The 21,987-nt window shown below is 43.2% G+C and overlaps 1 protein-coding gene across 3 annotated transcripts in view; it reads left to right on the top strand.

The window, feature by feature from the left end:
- FSTL5 (follistatin like 5) overlaps window positions 1–21,987 on the top strand; it is a 580,307-nt gene that overhangs the window by 512,423 nt on the left and 45,897 nt on the right. For all 3 annotated transcript variants that reach the window (XM_038755340.1, XM_038755338.1, XM_038755339.1), the window contains one exon: window positions 11,301–11,450. In XM_038755340.1, coding sequence (XP_038611268.1) covers window positions 11,301–11,450 — 150 coding nt within the window. The remainder of the gene's footprint in view (window positions 1–11,300; window positions 11,451–21,987) is intronic.

Here is a 21,987-nt window from a genome sequence, read left to right as displayed (position 1 = left end):
ATTTTTCCACCTGTCTGCTGTGTGGACTTGGACAAGTCACAAAACAAGATTCTCTGCGCAACAGTTTCCTCATCAGTAAAATGGGGATTAAATCTTACTTCAACGGTGAGTCCCACGTGGGGAAAGAGACTGTGTCCACCCTATCTTGCATCTACCCCAGCTCTTAGCGCAGTGATTGGCACATAGTAAGCACTTAGCAAGTACCATTACTGTTATCATTATTATTTGGTCTAACTAAAAATTGAGATCGTAAATTAGTTGGAGAGCTCGTGCCCGTCAGTATCCCTTTCCAATAATAACTGCTGAAGTAACATAAACATGCTCCTCATGTCTTCATGGTATGATAAGCTTCATGGGAAGCAGCGTGGCTCAGGGGAAAGAGCCTGGGCTTTGGAGTCAGACGTCATGGGTTCAAACCCCGGCTCCGCCGCTTGTCAGCTGTGTGACTTTGGGCAAATCACTTAACTTCTCTGTACCTCAGTTCCCTCATCTGTAAAATGGGGATTAAGACTGTGAGCCCCCATGGATCACCTTGTAACTTCCCCAGCACTTAGAACAGTGCTTTGCACATAGTAAGTGCTTAATAAATGCCATCATTATTATTATTATGGGAAGCAGCATGGCTTAGTGGTAAGAGCACGGGCTTGGGAGTCCGAGGACATGGTTTCTAATCCTGGCTCTGCCACTTGTCTGCTGTGTGGCCTTGGGCAAGTCACTTAACTTGTCTCTGCCTCAATCACCTCATCAGTAAAATGGGGATTGAGACTGTGAGCCCCACATGGGACAACCTGATTACCTTGTATCTGCCCCAGTGCTTAATAATAATAATAATAATGGCATTTATTAAGCACTTACTATGTGCAAAGCACTGTTCTAAGCGCTGGGGAGGTTACAAGGTGATCAGGTGTCCCACGTGGGGCTCACAATCTTAATCCCCATGTTACAGATGAGGTAACTGAGGCACAGAGAAGTTAAGTGACTTGCCCAAAGTCACACAGCTGACAATTGGTGGAGCCAGGGTTTGAAACCATGACCTCTGACTCCAAAGCCTGGGCTCTTTTCCATTGAGCCATGCTGCTTCTCTAACAGTACAGTGCTTGGCACATGGTAAACACTTAACAAATACTATTATTATTATTATTATCTATTGGTGAATTTCAGTCTATGTATCTAGGACATAACCTAATTTTTTTCCCTTTTTTCATTTCAAATACTGTATTATTTCCCTCAAACGCTTTCTCATTCAACCCTGTCATCCTAACAATACATAGATATTTGTTTCTCCATGAGTGAAGGACCTTAGGGCATGACATTCTTCCTGCATTTTTCTGGAACACAGTGGTCCTTTTTCATCATGGATACTCTCTTTGGTAGGCCTTCATTCTAATTTTTTTTCTTGTTTTTTAACAAAAGAGTATGTACCCAATAACCGTATGTTCACCTGTTAGCCTATGGTTGGTTCAAAGAAATCCTAGAAAGAACATAAGTATAGCAGTGTAAGCTGTTTCTATTCCAAATTACACTGCTGTATTTTTCTAGAAGAAATCAAGGTATTTTGAACCTAATTTGAAAACTCAACAATTCTGTTTAGCAACTCTTTATTTATTAGGACTAAAATTATTGAACCAGATCTCATCTTTGTATAAGTGAAGAAACATCAGGTAGTTACTAAAATCTACAACTGCACTGTAGTCAAATTTTATAGTGTTATCAAATAGTTCTGCATCCTTTAATGGGAGTATTGAGTTCTCTGGCATCCCTGGTTACAGATTTGATTCAAGAAAATGATTTTAGCTACTAGTGCATTGATTCTCATCTCAGAAGTATGATACTCCGTGATTTGAAGCTAACAAAAGTACTATTACTTTTACAGATGAAAATGCGGCAGTTTACATTTTCTTTTTTTACTCTTCCTGTCCCTCACATTAGAATCATGTCCAATACATTTCTGTATTCTTCAAAGACACTTCCTTTTGTTACTGTAGAGGAGAAATCAATCAATAGTACCATTTCTATTTATTGAGTGTCTACTGTATTCAGAGTATGACATTTCTGTTTATTGAGTGTTTCAGAGTATGAGGCACTTTTTGAGAAAAATAGTTAGTAAAGGTTACCCAGAAGCAGACTTACAAGTTGTAAAAAGTTTTCATCTGATATTTGCAGTCACACAAATGCATTCTATAGTAATATTCTTTTAATCTGCTTTGATTTTAGACTTCATTCTGATCACCTTCATAGTTTTCTTTATCTTTTTTCTAACGCCCACCCTCTGAAAGTTTCAGAAATGAAAGCAAAAGTGCTTTTGTTTTCATCCATCTGTTGATCTGATTTAGAATATCAGTTTCTGCTTTAGGAACTTGAAGGGAAAAAAACAGTGAAGCAAATTAATGTTTTCAATTGTATTTTTATCAGATGTTTATTTGACTGCAAAGTATAATAAACTTCTCTTTAATTAAAGAGAGAATATTAAACATTTGTTCCTATCATTATTTTATCCAATCACTCTTTCACTTGGGAAATTAAATTGCAACTTCAAAATTAAAATGAAGTATAAAGACAATGCAAATAATAAAGGTATTGGTCCTCTCCTTACCAGTTTAAGCAGTTTATATTTCCAACTGAAACAGTCCTCTTTGCCCAGAATGATATGAAAGTATCAGCTCTGAGCAAGAAAGAAGCTATCAAGGAATATGCAATTGAAAAAAAAAGCATTATGCCCTGGGAAATGGGGGGTTCCTCAATTGTAGGATGCCAAATTAATAAAATTCAGAAAATATGCACCAATGTATGCTATCATCATCAATCGTATTTATTGAGAGCTTACTGTGTGCAGAGCACTGTACTAAGCGCTTGGGAAGTACAAATTGGCAACGTATAGAGACAGTCCCTACCCAACAGTGGGCTCACAGTCTAAAAGTATTCTATGTCTATGCTATGTGCAACAGATATATGTATGTATGTATGTATGTACACATACTTCAAGAAAAAAGAATTGTACTGTATTTTAGCTTGCCCATTTTCCCCATTAGACCTTGAATTCAAGTGTTACTTCTCCTTCAGTTTATATTGGCGTTGTCTGTCCAGAATAGGTATGTGAGAAATGCAGTTGATATACTCACAGTCATAATCCCCATTTTCCAGATGAGATAACTGAGGCACAAAGAAGTTAAGTGACTTGCTCAAAGTCACACAGCTGATAGATGTGTAATATACATATATATGTATATATGTATGGCTCGTCCCACATTCAAAGATTTATTAAAATAAGTCTTTTATTGGCATGTCCCATGTATCTACTTCAGCGTTTAGAACAGTGCTTGCTTGGCACATTGTAAGCGCTTAACAAATACCACCATTTTTATTATTATTATTAGTAGTAGTATATGTGAGGGAGAAGGAATTCCAGTCCAGATGGAGGGAGTGGGAAAGGGGTCAGTGTTGAGGTAGATGAGAGCCGGCTCGTGCTAGAGGAGTGAAGTTTACAGGCTGGGCTGTACCACATTGAGGTGATACAGGACTTGCAATGGGCTGTCTGAATTGGACTCAGAGAAATGTGTTTTGTTAGATCTGCAGGGTTACCTTGCGGATTTGCATCGGGTTCCAGTTGGCAGCAAACCCAAAATCACAAGAACGAATTGTGCCCCAACCACTGACTTTGTTTAGCAGCAGAATAGACAGGATGCCATAGTCATGTGGTGTGTGAGGAACACATCCATGTTGACTGAACATCATCTTGTTGAATAATCTGAGCTGCTGTGTCATGCTGTTGGTATTGTAAGGCAGGTACAAAGAAGTTCTCTTGCAGCTCTAGATCTTGATGTGGTACTGTTAATGTGATCTTTGCCAAAAGACATCTATCTGTAGGAGATATGTGGAGTGCCAAATTGGGACTCATAAGTAGTCTTTATTGACCTCACAGAGACTTTCCATTCAATAAATTGTGATGTGGTGTGGCCTGTTCTTCTCAAGTCTAGTCATCCAAAAATACTGATTAATACCAGAAGGTTGACCAGTGATAGAATGGTGGAGCTCCAGATCAAGGCTGCTTTTTAACACCCTTAGCTGATACAAATGGTGTCAAGCAGGGCTATGTTCTTGCCCTGATAATGTTCACCAAAATGATGACAGAGTCGCTGACTGACGTATTCAAGATATTCAAGAGCCTACATGTAGTGCCACTGAGAGAGCGGCTGCTTCAGTTTGCAGTCAAATTTTACAGAGACAAAGATAACAAAGACACTTAAGAGGTATTTTCACATGATTGCATACAAGGTGGGCAAGACATCCAAGACACACAACTGGTCGTTGAATGTTTTGCAAGAGCTGTCTGAAAATTCCATCTGAAAGACTGAAATGATGCTTCAACCAAAGTCCAATACCATAGCTCCCGTTCCAAAGGAATCCCTCAATTGTCTGCTGCTTAAAGCCATAGAAAATTTCTGCCTCTTGGGCAGCACACTCTGACGAAGTGGATTTTATCTCAAGATGCTACAGTTAGAAAGCTGGAGCATCCTCTCTGGAAGGAAAGGGTAGCCAGCATAAGTGCAGAGATAGATGTCTGCCATGCTGATGTCATTAGACTGTTCAGGCAGGTTGTGAGGCATGTTCACTGTACTGACTTGCATTTCTGAAGCAGATCGTCTTTTCTTATGCTCTTGAGTCGTTTCCAACCCATAGCGACACCACGGACACATCTTTCCGAGAGCGCCCTGCTCTCCATCTGCAGTCATTCTGGTAATGTATCCACAGCTTTTTGGCAAAAATATGGAAATGGTTTACCATTAACGCCTTCCGTGCAGTAAACCCGAGTGTCCACCCTTGATTCTCTCCCATGCTGCTGCTGCCCAGCACGGGTGACTTTTGACTTGTAGCAGATTGTCTTCCACTCACTGGCCACTGCCCAATATAGGAATGGAAAGACCTCTGCTTGACTCTCCCTCCTGCAGTCGAGACTGAGAGAGTACTGGAAACTTTCCAGGTGAAGAGGATCTGAAGCAGGTAGCCAGCATGAAATAGAAAGGTCACATGCTGAACCCCTAAGTCCTGCAACACTGTGGGATCACAGGAACTGAGTGCTCAGCTGCAATATTGCTGACATCTAATAGGAACAGAAAGTAACACATACTAGGTGATGTTTTATGAAAGGTCAGCACTGGAGAACTCTCCAGAGGTGGCCCAAGTTAAAGGTACAAGGATGATCTGGAGGCCAACCTCTAGACAGGATCTATTGATTCAGCATTCACAGGTGGTCACAGTCCAACACAAGTTGTCTTGCATCACCTCTGACATTCAGCTTTTCAGGTCTTGCTGCAGTTAAGGGAAAATGTGCTAGGCAAAAGGTGGTTTCTAACTTTCCAAAATATTCAGCATTGATTTTCATGTAAATGAACTGAGTTTACCCTTATGTTTCACGGCTATCCCTCCTCCTCAGAATACATTGGAGGTGACAGGACTGCAGTTCATCCGTCAGAGATGGGAGACTTCATCATTATGACTTACGTAAATTTGGGTGACCTTAGCTGTGGGCATCTTTATGTGGGTGTATAGATCTGTGTCTGACCATAGAACTCAGATACTTTGTTTTCATTTTCAAGGGCTGGGTGGGAGATTGGAACTGGATGAATAATAAAGAATGGAAGGGAAAACTCAGTGATCTAAATAGAAAGTAGTCCCAATTTCATTGGTTCCCGGGTTTGTGGCAAGGGAGAGAAGGCTAAAGCATCTTCAAGTCTAATTCTTCTCTTTGTCTCCAGCAATTAAGATGGCCTCCAGCCTTCCAGCCTCTCATTGTCTCTGACTTTCTACCTTCACTCTCTGCTTCCACAGAAATATTGGCTACCATCAACAACTCCTGATTTTGCATTCTAGGGAGGATTAATCCCCAGTTACCCACAGTGTAGGTGAGCTAGCCCTGAGTAACGAATTTCCAGGTCCCTCCAATTTCTCCTTGGGCGTCTTTATATCTCTCACTCCAAGTGGGTTGTGTCTGCCTGCATCACAGGTACATAAAGATGGTCATGGAGCCTGAGGGGGTCTGAATGGTTTAGCAATAATAAGTGTTTGTTGAGCACTTATTTTGTACCAAGGACTGTGGTAGATACTCAGATCAAACAGTCCCTGTTCCACATAGGACTCACAGTATAAGAGAGAGGGAGAATGTATATCCCAACTCCATTTTGCGGAGGAGTAAACCGAGGCACAAAGCAGTTCAGTGACTTGCCCAAAGTCATACAGAAGGTAAAGAGTGGAGCTGGGATTAGCATCTTGGTTTCCTGAATCCCAGTCCTTTGTTTTTCCTTTTAGTTCAAACTCCTTATTCTCTGGGGCTTGGCTAGCTTTGCTATTTTTTATTTTCATGGGGTCAGTCTCTTTTTTATGGTATTTCTTAAGCGCTTGCTACGTGCCTGGCACTGTACTATGTGCTGAGGTAATACAAACAAGTTAATCAGGTTGGACACAGTCCATGTCCCATTTGGGACTCACAGTCTTAATCTCCATTTATAGATGAGGTAAAGGAGGCCCAAGGTCACACAGCAATCAGTGACAGAGCCAGAATTAGAACCCAGGTCCTTCTGACTCCCAGGGTTCGAACCCTGGCTCTCTGCATTTTACATGGTTAGGGGGACACAGACAAGCAAACTCCTTTCTTGGCCAATATGTAAAAATGTTCCAACATCACAGGAAACTAAAGTACATAAGGATACAGTCCAAAGTTCAGAATCTCGGTGTAATCCAATCCCTAATCTATGGCCCTTGTGGCCCTCGGCACACAAATCTACACCTATTGCATCATTCCTCAATGTAGAGTATTATTTAATAAATGTGGCGTCTGTAAAACATTTTGTTGTGTTGCCTTACAAAAAAAATCTCATTTAAATGTTTGGTTAAGGCTGCCTTGGGATAGTAGAACAGAGCTCTGTTGAAGACTGGTGAAAGGATCATGGGCTAAAAAGTAATTATGAGAAAATAAAAACTGGGTCAAGAAGAGAAGGGCACCCCTGGGTTTCATTAAGGTTAAGTCCAGCTTTATTTCATTCCTTCATTAATGATCTTTAGGATGGAGGAAACAGAATATTCATTCAATTTTTAAATGAGGCACAGGAGGAGATGTCAATGATGAAATGATGAAATAAGGGATCCAGGCAAGGTGAAAATAATAACTAGAAACATTTTTCATCATATTGGACTTCAACCCACATCTGTTGCTATTGGCTATTCAGTCCCTTTTCCATTGTGTCCCTATCACGGTTGATATTTCTATGGCAGTTTGTTGTTTTATTTCTTTAAGGTTACACGTAGTCATGAAATTTAAGTAGGCTTTTTCTGAGAAGAAATGGAAATAACCACAGAAAAATATGCCATTAAAAAAAAATTCCTTCCCAAAGCAGTATATCCTTAAAAATAAAAAAAAGACCTTAGCCTTGAGAGGAGATACTGAAAGGGAGGATTTATAAGGTAAACCAAAACCTGTTAATAATGACTGTGAAGGCGGTCAGAAATATCTGGCAGTTACAGCTTAATGTAGTTAAAAGAATTCTCAGCTGTGGGTTCTGTTTCATTGTTGAATAGTTTTTCTGCAAATGAAGATATGAAAATACTACTGAATAGGGTCTGTGTTTGTCAGGTGGTTATGTGTGAATTCATTTGAGTTAGGTTCTCCATTATGGTAGCAGGTACTCTCAGTAACAGTAGTAATAGTTGTAGTAATAATGATATTTACAGAATGCAGAGCTCTGTACTAAGAGAAAGAATACACAGATGAAAATTGAAAATAGCTTCATCCTCTGCGGGGCAATTAGCCCACCCAGAATAGTATTTGAGCAATTTTCCTAAATAAATGTAAGTTGATCAGACACAGAAATGAGTGCTAAAGAGGGTGAAAATAAATTAATAAGCATTAGCCAGCATGGCTCAGTAGAGAGAGCATTTGCTTTGAAGTCAGAGGTCATGGGTTCAAGTCCTGGCTCTGCCGGTTGTCAGCTGTGTGAGTTTGGAAAGTCACTTAACTTCTCTGTGCCTCAGTTACCTCATCTGTAAAATGGGGATTAAGACTGCGAGTCCCCCGTGGGACAACTTGATCACTTTGTAACCTCCCCAGTGCTTAGAACAGTGATTTGCACACAGTAAGCACTTAATAAATGCTATCACTATTAGTATTATTAGCCAATGTAATGTTTGTTCATACCGGACACTCCCTATTGTCATTACCACATTAAACAGAAAGGGGTAGGAAAATTTTAAAGGCTCCTAACACAGAGTGCATTGTCGCTTTTCAGGATAGCAATATGCTGGCATATATTGTGTCTGTGTGTGTGTCTGTAGTTGTGCATTACCAGTGCTCTGCACACAGTAAGTGCTCAGTAATACCATTGGTTGATTGAACAATGATTGTGAAAGTTGTGAGACGTCTGGTAGTCACAGCTTTTGAACTGAAAATAATTTTAGCTGTGTGTATGTGTGTGTGTGTGTGTAAGAGAGAAGAGAGGGTTTATGGTTCATTTATATATGTTCTGTTGAGCATAGCATGGTTACTCAATATTATAGCAGTGGTGTTTCAGGGAGAAACCTATTTTTATCTTTCTCCTACTGAGTGGCTCTGTAAAGATGAGAGTTCTGACCACTGACTCAGCAGAGCTGTAATGAGATATTTTGAAAGAGAATTCCCCTACATCCTTAGTCCGGCAGCTCTTTTCTCTTTGCTGCCTCATCCTGCCTATGGAGCAGTTCGGAATTATTGTCCCAATCCTGTCATCACCATTCTTCCTAAGAAGGGCTTGAAGTAGCAAAGGATAGTAAGAGTTTTTCTACCAGGACTGCATGCAGAAAACAGGAGTTCTTTACAGTGGACAGTGAAAGCCAGTTTTTTATATTGAGCTGTGGGAAGAGTGTGTCTTCCACATTGTCCAGACTCCTTTCCCTGGCTTAACAGCAACAAAAAAAAATGGGCATTATAAATACAATAATCCTCTTCTTGTTTGTAATGAAAGCGGTCTTAGAGAACACACCGTTGGTTGTCAAATTATTTATTTGGTGTATATGTTAATGAACTGCTCAATTCCTTTTGCTTCTATAACAGGTTTATTTGACGCTAGGCTTTTATTTTAATGTCTGTCTCCCCCTCCCGACTGTGACTTTCTTGTGGGCAGGGAACGTGTTTGCCCACTCTCTTGTTCTCTCCCAAGTGCTAGTTCAATGCTTGGAACACAGTAAGCATTAAATAAATACCACTGAATGAATGAAAGTAATGGAGAAGTGGCACGGCTGTCGGAAAGACTACAGTACCGGGAATCAAGAGATCTGGGTTACGATAATAGTTGCGGTATTTATCAAACACTGCAATAAGCCCAGCATTGTAGTGATGCAAGAGGGAAGAAGCAGCGTGGCCTAGTGTGTAAGAGCATGGACCTGGGAATCAGAAGGACCTTAGGTTCTAAACCCAACTCTGCCACTTGTCTTCTGTGTGACTTGGGACACATGACTTAACTTCTCTAGGCCTTAGTTACCTCATCTGTAAAATGGGGACTAATACTGTGAGTCCCGTGTGGGACATAGACTGTGTCCAAGCAGATTAGCTGGTATCTGCCTCAGTGCTTAGTACAGTACTTAGCACATTCACTCATTCAATCGTATTTATTGCTTGTATTTATTAACAAATACTATAAAACAAATAAAGATTAGGTCACACATAGACCATATCCCTCATGGGGCTCTCAGCATAAGTAGGAGAAAGTACAAATATCTCATTTAAAGACAAGAAAATTGGGGACACTGACAAATTAAGTGATTAGCCCAAGGTCACCCAGCTGGAAAATTGCAAAGCAGGGATTAATAATAATAATAATAATAATAATGGTATTTGTTAAGTGCTTACTATGTGCAAAGCACTGTTCTAAGTGCTGGGGAGGTTACAAGGTGATCAAGTTGTCCCATGGGGGAACTCGCAGTCTTAACCCCCATTTTATAGATGAGGGAACTGAGGCACAGAGAAGTGAAGTGACTTGCCCAAAGTCACACAGCTGACAATTGGCAGAGCCGGGATTTGAACCCATGACCTCGGACTCCAAAGCCCGGGCTCTTTCCACTGAGCCACGCTGCTTCTCTGGAATAGAACCCAGGTCCACTTGCTTTCTGGGCTACCTTGAGCTAATCACTTGACTCCTCTTTGTTTGGTTTCTTCATCTGTAAAATACCTGATGTCTCTCTTAAATTGTGTGACAGGTACTGTTTCTGATCTGATTATCTTTAATCTACTTCACTGCTTAGCCCAGTGCTTGACATACAGTAATTACTTTAAAAATATCATTTATTATTACCATTATTAGGATAAGACAGGTGCCATCCCATCTCTTTCAGGAGAGCTTAAACCATCCAAACACTTTTCAACCAACCCACTTCCTTATTGCACCAATTGAAATTTTAAACCATTGACCTAGTAGAAGGTATAGACTGTTTTTTTTCATAGGCAGGGTGGTTTATCCTATTTGTTAAACACCTACTATGTACCAAGAAGTGTAATAAACAATGGGATAGTTACAAGCTAATCAGGTTGGACACAGTCCATGCCTGACATGGGGCTCACAGTCTTAATGCCCTACAGATGAAGTAACTGAGGATTAGAGAAGTTAAATGATTTGCCCAAAGTAACAGCAGAAAAGTGGTGGAGGAAGAATTAGAGCTCAGGTCCTTCTGAATTCCAGGCCCATGGTCTATCCACTAAGCCACATTGGTCCCCAACTAAGTATTTAGTTGATACCTAAAAACTGTGTACACTCATCCAGCTGTATTCTTGGATAAAGAGGTTGTTCCAGATGTGAACAGAGTTATGGCATACACTTAAGAGAAGAATAAGTAAAGCCCAATAAGATTTTAAAGACATAAGTGTTCCTGAAACAATGTAAAACTTCTACTGTATTTTTTTGTGTTAATGCAAAAAAGTAACCTAGTAAATAAATCCGTAATGATCATCAGAGAAGTAAATTGGCAAGTTTTGTGAGTAACTTAAAGCAGTCTTGTTCATGCTGAATTCAATGCTACACTCATTTGTTGCCGACTTGTACTTCCCAAGCGCTTAGTACAGTCCACTGCACACAGTAAGCACTCAATAATGAGTGAATGAATGAATTTGGTGGGGTCTCATATTTCACATATCATTTTCCTTTGTTCAATTTGACATAGTATAATTTTCCTGAGGTTTGAAGCAGAAAGAAATGTGGCCCAAAACAGTGGTTTGGAATACATTTTTGTGCTGTCTGTTCTGATTTTCATATCACATTCTCTGTTTCCTTTCCACTGAATTATAGGATGAAGTTTGTCCTCAAGCCGAGGGGGAAGCAGTTCAACGATGTGTATGGGCATCAGCTGTTAATGTCAAAGACAAATTCATTTATGTATCTCAACCAACTTTGGACCGAGTTCTCATTGTTGATGTTCAATCACAGAAAGTTGTGCAGGTATTAACCACACCTTGACTAAAGTTTGTTCTTCATGAATTGGGCATAAAATTGTTTTTTTTTTTTTCATTTTTCTCTGTCAGCATACACAAATATGTAAGCTCCTTTTGTGAATATCCTTAAACCTAAATGAGCCCATTTACTGGCTATCCAATTAGGGTCTTCAATAGCTGGTTTAGAGCAATGGCTAAATTTCTCTCTTCTTGTCCCAAAATGATTGCTTGGCTGGAAGAATCACTGACTTTTAAAAATAGCATTATTTCTATATTTTAGAGTCACATCTTAAATGGGATGCTAGCAAAGCACTTCATATAGCTATCCTTAAATTCACCTCTGAGAAAAGTGATGATTTTCCTCCACGGATATCCAGTCAATCAATTGATAGAATTGATTGGGTGCTTGGAAGGTGCAGAGCACTGGATCTGGTCTCCATGCAGCTACCCTTAAAATAATATAAAGAAAACAGAAAGAAAAGAGTGGAAAGATGTACATGTGGAGAAGCAATGCTTAGGTGAAAAAGGCTGTTCATCTATCCATACAAAAGTGGTAGGGATGGTTGGGAATGCAACTAAGTCTTGTGCTGCAAAATTGCTGATGTGGTTGTTGGGGGGATTGAACTGGGAAGAAGAAAAATGAATCTGATCTTGGCTTTAGTGTCTAGATTGACTTAATGTTTTGTTTCATCTCTTCTTGTAGATTTTTAGATTATGAACCCCCTGAGGGTCAGAGATCATATCTGAATCCACCCGGGTCTTCTCTCTCAGTGTTTAGTACAGTGCCCTGCATACAGTTAGTGCTTAAAACGTACTATTTCTAGACTCGTGGAGGGGGTTTTCAGAGGTCCTCTTCCAGAGGGGCAAAACTGATACAAAGACAGATCAAAAATAGGAAGCAGCATAGCCTCGTGGAAAGAACCTAGGCCTGGGCTTCAGACGACCAGCATTCCAATACCAGCTCTGCCATTTGTCTGCTGTTTGACCTCGTTCAAGTCACTTCACTTTCCTGTGCTTCAGTTACCTCATCTGTAAAATGGAGATTAAAACTGCAAGGCCCATGTGGGACACTGAAGGTGTCCAAACTGATTATCTTGTATTTACCCACGGCTGGTAGAGTTCCTGGGACCTAGTAAGCACTTAACAAATACTATTAAAAAGCACTGTGGTCCTTTTTCGTCCTAGCCAAGCCAACTTAGTATTTATATTCCTGGAATCAAACCGATGCTCAGAGCACCAGAACATTTGCTTCTATGCCCTAGGTAAATTTAAGGTATTAAAAGTCTTAATTAAAAGGTTAAAGTGACACAGCAGAGACACACAGCAAATTTCCTTTTACCTTAGCTAGTTAAATTCCAGTCTTATGCACCCGTACAGAGGTAGTGGTATTCCATAGTTCATTTTTAATCAGATACAAGGGTAACCAAGGAAGTATATCTCAGCATAAATACCCAAGGTAGCTGGGCTGCTGGAATTTGACCAGGAAGTTTAGCTGTGTTTTGCTTTCAACCACCTCAGAGGTCACCCAATTACAGGCATTCTGTTTGGAACTGCCAACAGTACTTTCCTAGGCAGGGAGAAGTCTAGCCATATTTCAAGAACAACCCGATTTACCTTTTAATTCAGTTTAAAGCTAGACATCTGTATGTTCTGAAATACATCACCTCCAAGATTTTCACATACAATAAGTCAGATATAGCCCATATCCCTACCAATTTCCAACAGGATCCTATTTGAAGTGAATAAGGAGTCTTTAGCTATGAAATGTGAACTTGGTCCCATCATAATCACATAACTTTCAATCAATCAGTAGTGTTAATTGAACACTTACTCCTCTCAGAACAACTTTAATAAGGGCTTGAGTTTGGAGATGAGTAACTTTAGTAGACATGACCCCTGACCTCAAGGATCTCATCATGTAGTGGAGTAGACAGACACTAAAATAAATTACAAATAGGTAAAGCAGCCAAATCTAAAGGTATGTACATAAGTGCTGTGGAGAGAGAAGGATGAGTAACTAACTGCTTAAGGTATAAGGACTCAAGTGTTGTAGGGAGAGGACTAAATTAGGGAATGAGAGATGGATCAGGAAAGGCTTACTGGAGGAAATGTGATTTTAGCCTGATCTTGAAGAGGGGGAGAGTGGTAGTCTGCCAGATGTAGAGAGGTAGGGAATTCCAGTCAGGGGTGAGGGGTGAGAGCAAGGGTTCAGTAATGACAAAGGTGAGAGAAAGGCAAAGTGAGTTGATTGGCTCTAGGAGGTTGTATGAGAGAGGAGCAAAAATAAATAGCCATGAGAGAACGGGCTGAGTGTCTTAAATGATAATAATAATAATAATGATGGCATTTATTAAGCACTTACTATGTGCAAAGCACTGTTCTAAGCACTGGGGAGGTTACAAGGCGATCAGTTTGTCCCACAGGGGGCTCACAGTCTTCATCCCCATTTTACAGATGAGGTAACTGAGGCCCAGAGAAGGTAAGTGACTTGCCCAGAGTCACACAGCTGACAAGTGGCAGAGCCGGGATTTGAACCCATGACCTCTGACTCCAAAGCCCACGCTCTTTCCACTGAGCCATGCTGCTTCTCTTAAAGACAATGTCTCTTAAAGACAATGGTTAGGAAATTCTGGTTGAGGCGATGACGGTTGAAGAGATGTTTTTGACAAGGGGGAGAAGTTTTAGTATCAGTATGAATCCTCTTGTTATTCTAGTAGAATATACCTTTTAGTGACTAATTTTCAAGGTATCAAATTCATGCAATTTATCATAATATGTCAATAACTAAAAAACCCAGAAAAATTATATTTAAATCTAGTTATTTACGTTTATTTCACTACTCAAATGACAATATATCATGAAAGATATTGAAAAACTTTTATCTTTATCTTTAAATGCTCTCTCACTAATGACTCTCGATTTGAAAAAAAAACACTCGGAAAGTTAATTTTAGATAGCCACATTTTGGAATTATTGGATTTTATTTAGAGCTATGTTTTTTTTTTTAAATAAGATATTACATTTCAAAATGCATTCTACTCAACCTGCCATTACAAGTTTTTGTTCATAGAATTTTAAATGAACTGATCCTGACATAATACATAACGTGTTCCGGGGTCATCGAGAAATTATATGTCTTAATAATATTGAAATGTACAAGATGAATAATTAGAGTTCTTAGTACAATTATGAAACCTCCTGACATTCTAATAGAGTATACCATTATATCTGATCTTAAAGGTATCAATTGTATGTTTTATCATCGTATGCTCATTGACAATCCAGGTCTATGTTCATTTTATCTGTGTTCATTTTTATCATATTAATTTATACAAAATGAAACATGAAATACGTAATTAAATTTTGCCCATTAACCTCACGTAAAGATAGGAAAAAAGCCATAATTTCAGATTGAACAAGGTAACATTTATGGATACGCATTTTAATTTTAGAAAAACCTTTTGCACTCAGCAATTTCCCATGACCCACTTAATACATCTCACCTAACGTTGAATGGATTTTAGCACTCTAAGATGAACACATTTATGAAGGATACTTTTGAAGTGTTTTATGAACATACCCATCACAGAATGATTTCAAACCAAGATGCCTCTGAAGCAGCAGGTTGTAGTGGATAGAGCACAGGCCTAGGAGTTAGAAAGTCCAGCATTCTAATTCTGGCTCCACCATTTGTCTGCTGTGTGACCTTGGGTAAGTCACTTCACTTCTCTGTGCCTCAGTTAACTCATCTGTAAAATGGGGATTGAGACTATGAGCCCCATGTGAGACAGGTACTGTGTCCAACCCAATTTGCCTGAATCCACCCCAGTGCTTAGTACAGTGCCTGGCACATAGTAAGCACTTAACAAATACCAGAATTATTATTATTATTATTATGTGAACACAATTAAATTCCCATGCTTTAGAATGACAAAAAAGTTTTACACCTCAAATCATGGCAATTTAAAAAGGTATATCTTCTTTCTCTCAGCTGTTTTGAAGTAATATTAAACACATTCAGCATTCAATAAATCTATAAACTATCAGTTCCCTTGCTCCCAACTGCCATTCCCATTCCTCACCTTCCCCTTCCCCTCTCCCACCCAGCTGTTTCCCTCCCTCTCACCCACCAAGACCGCTCCCCCTCACCCCCTACCAAGGATTCCTCTGTACCAGCGCAGGTCCTCCGCTTCTCCCTACCGGCCCCCCTCCTCCCCTTCTCCCCGCCCCCACCCCATCCCAGTTCTCCTTTCCCATCGCCACCCCCCTTCCCACTCTCCCCGCCCAGGCCCCCGCCAACTCATCCCAATCCAAACCCTCCCCACCCCTCGCACCCTTCCCCCTCCCTCCCCACCCTCGACAGCTAATGCCAAGTGTGGCCTCTGGAACCCCCGCTCCGTTTTAAGTAAGATCCCTTTCATCCTGGACCTTTTCCTTTCCAGTTCTCTACTCCTCCTCGCCCTAACTGAAACATGGCTGTCGCCGGACGACACGGTCTCTTCTGCTGCTCTCTGCAGTGCAGGCCTCTTCTTCTCCCACTCCCCCAGACTCACCGGAAAATCAATCAATCAATCAATCAATCGTATTTATTGAGCGCTTACTATGTGCAGAGCACTGTACTAAGCGCTTGGGAAGTACAAATTGGCATCACATAGAGACAGTCCCTACCCAACAGTGGGCTCACAGTCTAAAAGGGGGAGACAGAGAACAGAACCAAACATACCAACAAAATAAAATAAGTAGGATAGAAATGTACAAGTAAAATAAATAAATAAATAAATAAATAGAGTAATAAATATGTACAACCATATATACATATATACAGGTGCTGTGGGGAAGGGAAGGAGGTAAGACGGGGGGATGGAGAGGGGGAGAGGAAAGAAGGGGCTCAGTCTGGGAAGGCCTCCTGGAGGAGGTGAGCTCTCAGCAGGGCCTTGAAGGGAGAAAGAGAGCTAGCTTGGCGGATGGGCAGAGGGAGGGCATTCCAGGCCCGGGGGATGACGTGGGCCGGGGGTCGATGGCGGGACAGGCGAGAGCGAGGTACAGTGAGGAGATTAGTGGTGGAGGAGCGGAGGGTGCGGGCTGGGCAGTAGAAGGAGAGAAGGGAGGTGAGGTAGGAGGGGGCGAGGTGATGGACAGCCTTGAAGCCCAGGGTGAGGAGTTTCTGCCTGATGCGCAGATTGATCGGTAGCCATTGGAGGTTTTTGAGGAGGGGAGTAATATGTCCAGAGCGTTTCTGGACAAAGATAATCCGGGCAGCAGCATGAAGTATGGATTGAAGTGGAGAGAGACACGAGGATGGGAGATCAGAGAGAAGGCTAGTGCAGTAGTCCAGACGGGATAGGATGAGAGCTTGAATGAGCAGGGTAGCAGTTTGGATGGAGAGGAAAGGGCGGATCTTGGCAATGTTGCGGAGCTGAGACCGGCAGGTTTTGGTCACGGCTTGGATGTGAGGGGTGAATGAGAGAGCGGAGTCGAGGATGACACCAAGGTTGCGGGCTTGTGAGACGGGAAGGATGGTAGTGCCGTCAACAGAGATGGGAAAGTCAGGGAGAGGACAAGGTTTGGGAGGGAAGACAAGGAGCTCAGTCTTCGACATGTTGAGCTTTAGGTGGCGGGCGGACATCCAGATGGAGATGTCCTGAAGGCAGGAGGAGATGCGAGCCTGGAGGGAGGGGCAGAGAGCAGGGGCAGAGATGTAGATCTGGGTGTCATCAGCGTAGAGATGATAGTTGAAGCCGTGGGAGCGAATGAGGTCACCAAGGGAGTGAGTGTAGATTGAGAACAGAAGGGGACCAAGCACTGAACCTTGGGGAACCCCCACCGTAAGAGGATGGGAGGGGGAGGAGGAGCCTGCAAAAGAGACTGAGAAAGAACGACCGGAGAGATAAGAGGAGAACCAGGAGAGGACGGAGTCTGTGAAGCCAAGGTCAGATAACGTGTGGAGGAGAAGGGGGTGGTCCACAGTGTCAAAGGCAGCTGAGAGGTCGAGGAGGATTAGGACAGAGTATGAGCCGTTGGATTTGGCAAGCAGGAGGTCATTGGTGACCTTTGAGAGGGCAGTTTCCGTGGAATGAAGGGGACGGAAGCCAGACTGGAGGGGGTCGAGGAGAGAGTTGTTGTTGAGGAATTCTAGGCAGCACGTGTAGACAACTCGTTCAAGGAGTTTGGAAAGGAATGGTAGGAGGGATATGGGACGATAACTAGAAGGTGAGGTGAGGTCAAGAGAGGGTTTTTTTAGGATGGGAGAGACATGGGCATGTTTGAAGGCAGAGGGGAAGGAACCAGTGGAGAGTGAGCGGTTGAAGATGGAAGTTAAGGAGGGGAGAAGGGATGGAGCAAGAGATTTCATAAGATGAGAGGGAATGGGGTCAGAAGCACAGGTGGCCGGAGTAGCACTTGAGAGGAGGGAGGAGAGTTCCTCTGAGGATACCGCTGGGAAGGATGGGAGAGTAGCAGAGAGTGTTGAGAGCCGGGGGGTTGGAGAAAGGGGGGAAGAGACTTTGGGGAGGTCGGACCTGATGGATTGGAGGAGGTGTCGGTTTCCTTCTCGCCCCCCAATGTCGCTTTCGCACTATCCCTCCTCCCCCTTCCCTTTCCTTCCCTTCCTTTGAAGCCCACATTATTCGCCTCTACCACCCCCTCCAGATTCTTGTAGCCGTCATCTACCGCCCTCCGGGCCCCACTTCCAACTTCTTTAATGACTTTGACCCCTTCCTCACATTCCTTCTCTCCTTCTCCATGCCCACTCTGATCCTCGGAGACTTCAATATCCACATGGATATCCCTAACGACTCCTCTGCCGCCCGCCTTCTATCTCTCCTTGACGCTGCCAACCTCTTCCTCCACCCCACCTCACCCACTCACCAACTTGGTCATACCCTCGACCTCATCATCTCCTACCGCTGCACTGTGTCCACCCTCACCAACTCTGTGATCCCTCTCTCTGATCATAATCTTCTCACCTGCCTCCTCACTCACACTCCTTTCCCCTGTAAATCTGTATTACTCCCTCACAGAGATCTCCGCTCTCTGGACCCCACCCATCTTTCGGAGCGCCTCACACCCCACCTCGCCGCCCTCTCCTCTCTACCCAGTCTTGATGATCAGATTACTGCTCTCAACTCTACCCTTTCTACTCAGCTAGACTCGCTCGCTCCCCTTTCCCTTCGCCGCTCTCGCACCACTAACCCACAGCCCTGGATCACTGCCACTGTCCGCCTCCTTCGCTCTTATGCTCGAGCTGCTGAACGCTGCTGGCGAAAGTCTAAACACCATGCCAACCTCGTTCACTTCAAGTTTATCCTTTCCTGCCTTAACTCAGCCCTCTCTTCTGCCAGACAAAACTATTTCTCCTCCCTTATTGACACCCATGCCCATCACCCCCGCCAGCTCTTCCGTACATTCAACTCCCTTCTCAGGCCCCCGGTTCCTCCCTCTCCTCCTTCCCTCACCCCCAACGATCTGGCCTCCTACTTCATTAACAAAATTAAATCCATCAGGTCCGACCTCCCCAAAGTCTCTTCCCCCCTTTCTCCAACCCCCCGGCTCTCAACACTCTCTGCTACTCTCCCATCCTTCCCAGCGGTATCCTCAGAGGAACTCTCCTCCCTCCTCTCAAGTGCTACTCCGGCCACCTGTGCTTCTGACCCCATTCCCTCTCATCTTGTGAAATCTCTCGCTCCATCCCTTCTCCCCTCCTTAACTTCCATCTTCAACCGCTCACTCTCCACTGGTTCCTTCCCCTCTGCCTTCAAACATGCCCATGTCTCTCCCATCCTAAAAAAACCCTCTCTTGACCCCACCTCACCTTCTAGTTATCGTCCCATATCCCTCCTACCATTCCTTTCCAAACTCCTTGAACGAGTTGTCTACACGCGCTGCCTAGAATTCCTCAACAACAACTCTCTCCTCGACCCCCTCCAGTCTGGCTTCCGTCCCCTTCATTCCACGGAAACTGCGCTCTCAAAGGTCACCAATGACTTCCTGCTTGCCAAATCCAACGGCTCATACTCTGTCCTAATCCTCCTCGACCTCTCAGCTGCCTTTGACACTGTGGACCACCCCCTTCTCCTCAACACGTTATCTGACCTTGGCTTCACTGACTCCGTCCTCTCCTGGTTCTCCTCTTATCTCTCCGGTCGTTCTTTCTCAGTCTCTTTTGCAGGCTCCTCCTCCCCCTCCCATCCTCTTACTGTGGGGGTTCCCCAAGGTTCAGTGCTTGGTCCCCTTCTGTTCTCAATCTACACTCACTCCCTTGGTGACCTCATTCGCTCCCACGGCTTCAACTATCATCTCTACGCTGATGACACCCAGATCTACATCTCTGCCCCTGCTCTCTCCCCCTCCCTCCAGGCTCGCATCTCCTCCTGCCTTCAGGACATCTCCATCTGGATGTCCGCCCGCCACCTAAAGCTCAACATGTCGAAGACTGAGCTCCTTGTCTTCCCTCCCAAACCTTGTCCTCTCACTAACTTTCCCATCTCTGTTGACGGCACTACCATCCTTCCCGTCTCACAAGCCCGCAACCTTGGTGTCATCCTCGACTCCGCTCTCTCATTCACCCCTCACATCCAAGCCGTCACCAAAACCTGCCGGTCTCAGCTCCGCAACATTGCCAAGATCCGCCCTTTCCTCTCCATCCAAACCGCTACCCTGCTCATTCAAGCTCTCATCCTATCCTGTCTGGACTACTGCACTAGCCTTCTCTCTGATCTCCCATCCTCGTGTCTCTCTCCACTTCAATCCATACTTCATGCTGCGGCCCGGATTATCTTTGTCCAGAAACGCTCTGGACATATTACTCCCCTCCTCAAAAACCTCCAATGGCTACCGATCAATCTGCGCATCAAGCAGAAACTCCTCACCCTGGGCTTCAAGGCTGTCCATCACCTCGCCCCCTCCTACCTCACCTCCCTTCTCTCCTTCTACTGCCCAGCCCGCACCCTCCGCTCCTCCACCACTAATCTCCTCACTGTACCTCGCTCTCGCCTGTCCCGCCATCGACCCCCGGCCCACGTCATCCCCTGGGCCTGGAATGCCCTCCCTCTGCCCATCCGCCAAGCTAGCTCTCTTCCTCCCTTCAAGGCCCTACTGAGAGCTCACCTCCTCCAGGAGGCCTTCCCAGACTGAGCCCCTTCCTTCCTCTCCCCCTCGTCCCCCTCTCCATCCCCCCGTCTTACCTCCTTCCCTTCCCCACAGCACCTGTATATATGTATATATGGTTGTACATATTTATTACTCTATTTATTCATTTATTTATTTATTTTACTTGTACATTTCTATCCTACTTATTTTATTTTGTTGGTATGTTTGGTTCTGTTCTCTGTCTCCCCCTTTTAGACTGTGAGCCCACTGTTGGGTAGGGACTGTCTCTATGTGATGCCAATTTGTACTTCCCAAGCGCTTAGTACAGTGCTCTGCACATAGTAAGCGCTCAATAAATACGATTGATTGATTGATTGATTGATTGATTAATAAATACCATTGATTGAGTCAAATTGACATATTTTAAATTTTCCATCACTTGCATAGATTTCATTACTTCCACTATTTATAGTGGCATCAAACTCACCCAGATATTCAGAACTACACACACACACACAAATACATCCATACAATCCTCACGCTGCTGAGGAGCAGCATGGCTCAGTGGAAAGAGCCCAGGCTTTGGAGTCAGAGGTCATGGATTCAAATCCCGGCTCTGCCAATTGTCAGCTGTGTGACTTTGGGCAAGTCACTTAACTTCTCTGTGCCTTAGTTACCTCATCTGTAAAATGGGGATTAAGTCTGTGAGCCCCCCGTGGGACAACCTGATCACCTTGTAACCTCCCCAGCACTTAGAACAGTGCTTTGCACATAGTAAGTGCTTAATAAATGCCATTATTATTATTATTATAATCCATACTTACCCACTCAAAACAGTTTCAAACCCTCACCCAGTTTCAGGGGAAATTTATGACAATTTTATACAATATGGTGAAGAAATTCTAATTCAGGTGAGCAAACCTCTGGTTTGCAACCTCCCTTATAATTGCCAGAGAGGTTAGTGCCTTCATTTCTGGGCTACGGCTCTTTCTTTTCTACAGGTTGTAACTTGGGGAAAATTCACATCTAGGGTTAGGATGAATTCAGTGGTTCTGTTATTTTTAATGAACATAAATTCTTTTTTAGGCTGTTTTTAACTTCCCATTTTAATGCCTCTGAAATGATTTGGGACAGTTTAGATCACATTTGTCCAGAGAAACTAGAAGTGCATCATGATGAATTTGGTAGCCTGAGTTTGTAAATGTATTTCTTTGAAATTGCTCACCCTCAGAGGGGGGCAGTTATGTAAATGTCGACCATTAATGGGGCGCTCAGTTTCTGTTATTGGAAGGCAGAACACTTTCAGTTTCTGCCTGACAGCAGAGCTGTTGCTTTAAGTGTAAGCAGTGTAAGGGTGGTAAGTGCTGTGGCGGGGTGGGGTGGGGGGGAGACTGAAGCGGGAAGGAGAGATACCAAAGGCCTCACATACCAAGCTACCAAACAACCAGATTCTTTGG

Source organism: Tachyglossus aculeatus, chromosome 12, assembly GCF_015852505.1.
Source record: "Tachyglossus aculeatus isolate mTacAcu1 chromosome 12, mTacAcu1.pri, whole genome shotgun sequence".
NCBI lineage: Eukaryota > Metazoa > Chordata > Mammalia > Monotremata > Tachyglossidae > Tachyglossus > Tachyglossus aculeatus.
The sequence above is the reverse complement of the archived record's forward strand: the minus strand, read 5'-3'. Positions and strand labels throughout refer to the sequence as shown.